This window comes from Gordionus sp. m RMFG-2023, chromosome 4 (genome assembly GCF_954871325.1).
Source record: "Gordionus sp. m RMFG-2023 chromosome 4, tfGorSpeb1-WG-v2, whole genome shotgun sequence".
Classification (NCBI taxonomy): Eukaryota; Metazoa; Nematomorpha; class Gordioida; order Chordodea; family Parachordodidae; genus Gordionus; species Gordionus sp. m RMFG-2023.
In genome coordinates, this window is record NC_088778.1 from 2,333,772 (window position 1) to 2,341,196 (window position 7,425).

Consider the following 7,425-nt stretch of genomic DNA (forward strand, 5'->3'; position numbering starts at 1 on the left):
ATATGAATTTTAGCAATATGATGAATAAATTTAAATTTCTATATTTTAAACATCATTACTCCATAGATCTCTTAAATTCTGATAATAGGATTTATGTATACCTGCAATCAATAATAAACCTATCAAAGCATTTAATTGAGTTGCATCAATTTTGATTTTGGAAGATGAGGGAATTTTTGAATTATAATTTTTTGATTTGTGTATTTTATTATTAGATTTGTAATATTTGGAGTAATAAAAAATTTATAGCATTCTAATGGTCAAGTTGCATGTTGTACATTAGATTTTAAACCTGGCAAGCTAGAAATACCTAATTTTATAATATAAATTATATAATACTAGAATATTAAACTATAAAAATAATTATTATTTTCTCCCTCTTTCAGTCGATCTCTATCTAAGAAATAATCATCATCTCACCTAAACACAAATTTTAGCAGTCCTTATATCAGAGGGGTCAGGCCGTATTTTAATTTTTTTAAATATACCCGGGCCGGGCTGTGGTGCCTATGCAGGTCTCTGCCTTATATACTATTTGTGTGTCCTTATTGAGCTTTATATAAAAGGTTTGAAAATAAATTTTAATTATAATATTTTTAAAAAACACAAATTTTAGCTGTCCATATATACTATTTGGGTCTCCTTATTAAGCTTTATATACAAGGTTGCAAATAAATTCAACAGAAATCAGGTAAATTAAATTTAAATTATAATATTTATAAAATTTTTAGTTGTTATAAAGATAAATGGCATTATATCTAAATGCAACATTTAATTCTATTGACACTTTAAAAAAGTCAATAGATATATATGAAAAGGAAAATCTAATAAATATATCCATATATAAATCAGAACTGTTGAAGTATCCATGTAGCATAGAGTTAATTAAACAATTTAAATATCAAAGAATATTTTATGTCTGTAAATATTCTTTGAAAAAGAGGTCTCGTTCAACGGGATTAAGGAAGACATCTAGCTTCCGTAAAGAGTGTACATTCAACTTTACGGTTATATACAAGTTAGATCCTATCGTTGGGCCTCATTTAGTCATCGTGAAATTTATGGAAGAACATAAAAATCATGATCTAAGTAGGAAAAATATTATATTATATTTTAATATTAATATTTTATATTATCTAGATAAAAACATATATATGCTCCTACCCAAACAAAGAAAGTTGTCTCCAATCAAAAAACAAATTGTCGAGCAAGCTCTAACCTTCAAGGCAAACAAAGTTAAAATTCAGGATTATATTCTGAAGACAGGACAAATGGTGATGCTGAGAGACATTCACAATCTTTCAGCAAACCTAAACAAACCATCTACCAACATGTTGATCGATGTGGTCAATCAATTAAGAGAGGACAAAGATGCCATTGTAGAAATTCACGAAGAAAACAATGAGCTGATGGGCATCTTTTATCAGGACATAGCTATGCGACATTTTGTAAAATGCTATCCCGAGGTCCTGTTTATAGATGCAACCTATAAACTGAATAATCTTGGCATGCCTTTATTTATCTTAATGGTAATTGATGGAGATGGTCAATCACAAATAGCAGCTTTGTGGTTAGTTAAAGGAGAAACATACAAATGTGTAAAAACAATGTGTGATATTTTTGGGAGATATAATATCAAAGATAATATTCAAGTGATAATAGGAGACAAAGATTTTGCAGACAGGCAGGCGTTGTATGAAAGTTTTCCAAAGGCAGAAATACACATTTGTATTTTCCATGTTATGCGAAGTTTTAAACGAGAGATCAGTACTGGTAAGCGTGATATAGCAGAGCAAGATGTAAAGCTGGTTCTTGATATTCTACAGAGTTTAGTATATGCTCAATCACAGGAGCATTATGATTTACTTTATTTAAAACTTGTGAATTTAAATCTTCCAAAAGTTATGGCATATTATAATAATAATTGGCATAATATAAAAAACGAGTGGGTTATTGGGCTAAGATCATGTGTTCCACATTTTTTTAACTCGACAAATAACCGAGTTGAGTCAATGAATCAAAAGTTCAAAGCGGTAATAACAAAATTTTCAACCCTCAAAGGGCTATTTAAGGATGTAATTTCTATAGTTAACTCAATGGCATTTGAAAAAGATTATAGAAGCATTATGAGCAATGAAAAAAGCTCATTATTTCCTTATAGTCTTTTATCAGCTGAGAGCAAATATAGAAATTTGCTGACCTATGCCTTTAAAAATATACTCAATGAAATAAATCTTAGTAATTCAATCAGCATACCGGTATTAGCCAATGACATGTTCACAGCCATAAAAATCAATGATTTAGGTAATATTTACAATGTATCTATGGATAAGTGCTCTTGTGGTTATCTTACCACAATGCTTTTACCATGCCGCCATCTAATGGCATTAAGGGCTGCATATAATATGGATAAATACTATCCTGAACTTTGTAATGTGAGATGGACTAGGAATTATTCAAAGAAATGCAGTCTTGAACAACCTCAAACGTATACTACAGACATATCAATTACATCGTTAGTATGTATGAATACAAAAAAAAATTATCACAGCAGCAAAAATATAACAAGATCTTAAAATCATTTGTACCAAAAGCTGCTTATATATCTAATCTACCCCAAGACAATTTTGACTTTGTATTTGACCAAGTTGAAAAAATGGATGATTGTTTTAGTGATGGAAAATTATTCTTCCTCATACCATCAGATGAAAGCATAGATATTCATTCTCTGATTAATAGTAAACTTAATTTATATTATATTTTTTTAAAATAATAATAATCAGATCCCAATGACAAAGATGTACTGGGAGATGTTGTTTCTGTTTCTTCCCTAGAAGATAATGATGGTAATAATATAATATCTTAATATAAATATCAATTTTCTATAAAGAAGTGCATGAGAATATAGCCAGTGTTTTGTTATCTCCTAGCTTACAAAGTAATTGTATATTTTTAATAAAAATAATGTTTTTATATTCCTCATCTTTGCACTACTATAACATTTTTATTTTTTAGATCCTGAAGATATCATTATCAATAATGAAATAGAAAAAACTATTTTCATGCCTTCATGTCTACAAGATGATGGTAATATTAAACTTTGGATTAGCATAATTTTACAATTTTGTAAAATCAGCCATTGTTAAAATGTCAATATATTAAATTTACTTTATGGGGCAAGGGAATAAAATAAGGATTTTAAAATAATACAATAAAAAACTGTTATTTGGACTATTTACATCATTAATTGGCTGATTGATCAAATATATTCTAAAATCTGTTATTATTTTATAAAATTATTTAATTATAGATTTAGATCAATCAAATAATATTAAAATATCTGAAGCACTCGAAAGTAATTTAATATATTATATTTTGATATATATTTATATTTTAATTAGATCTGGACATGATTATAGAAAGAGAGGAACAAAGAAAACAAGACGCTATTGATGGTTATTTTCTTATGTAAAAAAAATACTAATTTCTATTAAGACAAAGAAAATATAGATTTTGAAAAAATTCGTAGTCTGAAATTACCAGCTCGGATGAAAAGACAAGGCAAGCCGAGGAAGTCTGATTTATCTGTAATAGGATTATCTAAAAAAGGGAATAAAAGCAAAAAGAAACATTTTGATATTTATAATGATAAAGTAAAAGCAATTGGTATTAAAAGTATACCTAAATTTGCTGAGGACATAGGAAAAGGTATATATCATAATATAATTTATATTATTATTTTAACTAGGAACACCAATTATAACCAATTCTCAAATGGAGTTTATAAATTTCATAATCAATGAGAAAATAAATGCAGGTTATTATTAATATTTAAAAATATAAATATTTTAATATTTAAAATTAGGTGATACAAAACCCAAAAATTTGGGCAATCGTCAGATAACTTATAGTAATTTTAAAAAAATAATATTAATATATTTATTTTTATCAGAAAAGTTATCTAACCTTATACAACTTTGTCTGAAGAAAACAAGGCAAGATGGATTATAGATAAAATTTATAAAGAGTCTGCAAAGAATAAAATTTATAATAATGAAATGGTTGATTTTGATGACATTCTTACCATAAAAAATAGTATGCAATGTTTAAAAAATGATGAAGTCGATTTTCAAATGATAAAATCATATTTGACCAATCAAGCTTGGATACAGGTTCAAGATTTACAAGTCAAGATTATAGCGGAGTCCTGGATTTGTCATGATATTTGTTTGTGCTGGTTCCACTTTAAATGTCAAAAAATTAAGAAAAAACCTTATAAAATTCATTGGTTTTGTAATAATTGTTGTTAAATATATTTACTAGTTTTGTTATAATTGTTTTAAATGTATTTATATTCGTCTTTTATATTATAAAATGATTGTAATTATTTATGTATTAGAATTATAGTTGTTAATAAATTGTTTTTATTGAATAAAATTATTTTAATAAAATACGTTTACTTGATTTTATCTCATTTTTTATTTAAGTTATGTTAGAATTAAAACAAAAAATAGCTTTTTTTGGAGGTTAATAACATTTTTTCCTATACAATCCCCTAATTATTATTTCCAGTATTTTTAACTTCTTTTATAATTTTATCCATTTAATTTACTGAAATATAATTTTTTAAATTCTAATTTATTATTATTAAAGTCAAATTTTAAAATATTTTACCTAAAAAAATGGAAACAATTAGATTAATATAAAAGTAGGAAAAATTTTAAATTATAGGTGAAGGATCACATATTTTTATTAGAATAATATCAGCTGTCTATTTTAAAACATGACACAATTTTAGATATTAATTTAACAGGATAAGGAATTCATTTGAGTATATTTCTTCTCAATTTCAGTTAGATCCAAATACACACATACTCATTTTAAAAGTAGGTATATGCTTAACATTTTTTAAATTTACCAACATTGGAAGTTGTCATTTTTTAACATTTTTACACTTTAAAAGTTGCTATATATCAGTTTTTATATAATATTGTCAATATCATTATTTATATTTGCAACTAGGTTGCACCTATCTGCGATTATATTGGCCATCAAAAAGATTGTCAATATCATCAATTATATTGGCCATCAAAAAGATTGTCAATATCATCAATTATATTTGCAACTAGTTGCCAATATCATCAATTTTATTTGCAACTAGGTTGCACCTATCCTCGGCCTTTTGGTACAGATAAAATAGATAAAGTAATATTCCTGTATGATGATAATATGGTATTTCCTTTTCATAAATTTACAAAATATTTTAATCTCGAATTCAAAATTATATTTTAAATTTCAATTATCAAAATCAAATCAAATATCTGCTGATTTTATATGTTAAAAAAATATAATTACTATCACTCACAATTTCATTTTCAAGCACACTATATTCCTTAAATATTTACTTTGCGACTACATACATTTTTTATGACATGAAAAGCCTGACTTCTACTCTTCTGAATCAAAACTCTAGTAAATTCTTTCAAATGCATGGAAGATGTTTGTGAGAGTAATGAGACTCTTTTTTAATTGCTGAGGATTATGATTGAAAATAATAATACCAAGAAATCTGATTCATGTCCTATTATTCCATCGCCTTATTTATGTTACATTATGATCATAATTACAAATATTTTTGGGTTAGTTAAAACTATTTTATAAAAAAATAATAATTACATATGTTGACAATATATATATATAAGTATAATTCAAATTTATGCAGAGGTGATTACAAATATTGCTAAATAAAATATTTTTTGTATAAACAACCATATGGATTAACATCATGATTTTGAACCTATTCCTTTTACAGTACCTGTTCATTTTACAGTACCTTGATAGCCAAATTAATGATACAAAAAATTTAATTATTTTATATTATTCCCAACAAAACACTCTACATTATCAATTCTATCATTCTTACCAATCTTTACAATTTACCCTTATTTATACCAAAAACTGTTGACTAATATAAAATTGTCATCCAAACATTTTATTTAAATGTACAAAACACAATCAATATCCTTTGTATCATCATGTTGCCACCCAACCTTATAAAATTAAATCCAGCAATATGTTAACAATTTAATAAGTGGATCTCAGCAAGATATCCAATTTCAAAATAAACAAATTGCAAGCTTAGAAAAATCATAAAAGCTACGCCTGATTAATCTAACAATAAAACTACAACTACTGCCAACACTACAACCACTGCCAACACTACAATCACTGCCAACACTATAACCACTGCCAACACCACAACCACTGCCAATACTACAACCACTGCCAACACTACAACCACTGCCAACACTACAACCACTGCCAATACCACAACCTGACATAAAAATGATTTTATCATCCAAAATATTCAGTCCTCTTTCATAATTTTGCATCAATGAATTCTATACAATTCCAATATATCAAAATTTAAATGTAGATTAATGATACAAAAAATTTAAGTAAATACTTTTTCCTTTAATATTTCCTTTACTTTTAGATTACCAATCATCCTCAATTATTATACATCAATTAATAACCAACAAGTTCTTTTATATTATTCCCAACAAAACACTCTACATTATCAATTCTAATATTCTTACCAATCTTTACAATTTACCCTTATTTATACCAAAAACTGTTGACTAATATAAAATTGTCATCCAAACATTTTATTTAAATGCACAAAACACAATCAATATTCACACTTGAAAAGGATAAGACATTTAATCTCTTATCTAATTATACTATTGATTCAAATCCTTTAAAGCAAGCTAATATTACTATAAAAGCAGAAAGAGAAACTGAATATTTTACAAAAAATAAAATAATTGCCAACAGAAAATAATAACTCATTAAACTTCCTTAATATACCAACCCACAAGAAACCCATATTTGAAGATAAAAATAATATCCAACATTTTCACTCTTAAACTGATAAAAAATTTTTAATTCATGAGCTTATCAGACCTCAGCACAGCTTCTACCAAATCTAACTGCCCTTTATGTAATAAACTCGTTAAAGTAACCAAATTGGGGCTATTGCCATCTCATCGAAACCAGAAGATAAAATGTCCTCAATCTGGGTTTCCCACAATGATATATATAACTATAGATTGACGATTCATTCATTCAATGCATTATAAAAGTGTCCACACATTGTAATCAGCTGTAGCGCCATTTTGTAGTTTGGTTATCCATTATTTGTCAGCAAGAAATATTAATATATAGAAAACAAGTCTACTACGATAATTTAGTTTTAAAGGTTTCGATTTATGATATAATATTTTATAGTATCTTTTATTCTTAAATTTTCATAAGACTTTTTTTATGAATGTGGACTAGGTGATTATATTTAAAAAATGAATCTAAGACTAACCCACCTTTTAATTTTTTAAAATATAGTTTAACTTAATTCTGCACGGATTT

General features: G+C 26.2%; 2 protein-coding genes across 2 annotated transcripts; both read left to right on the forward strand.

Annotated features, from left to right (window-relative positions):
- Positions 1-400: 400 nt before the first annotated feature.
- On the forward strand, positions 401-2,517 carry LOC135927766 (uncharacterized). Its single transcript, XM_065463935.1, has 4 exons — positions 401-691; positions 732-1,089; positions 1,141-2,258; positions 2,305-2,517. Exons 2-4 carry the CDS (start codon positions 747-749, stop codon positions 2,380-2,382), a joined length of 1,539 nt encoding a protein of 512 aa, XP_065320007.1. The 5' UTR covers positions 401-691; positions 732-746; the 3' UTR covers positions 2,383-2,517.
- Positions 2,388-4,320, forward strand: LOC135927767 (uncharacterized). The gene is made up of 10 exons (XM_065463936.1): positions 2,388-2,738; positions 2,784-2,846; positions 2,891-2,938; positions 3,016-3,087; positions 3,311-3,355; positions 3,402-3,455; positions 3,496-3,708; positions 3,749-3,817; positions 3,866-3,910; positions 3,953-4,320. Exons 1-10 carry the CDS (start codon positions 2,522-2,524, stop codon positions 4,009-4,011), a joined length of 885 nt encoding a protein of 294 aa, XP_065320008.1. The 5' UTR covers positions 2,388-2,521; the 3' UTR covers positions 4,012-4,320.
- The last annotated feature ends 3,105 nt before the right edge of the window (positions 4,321-7,425 follow it).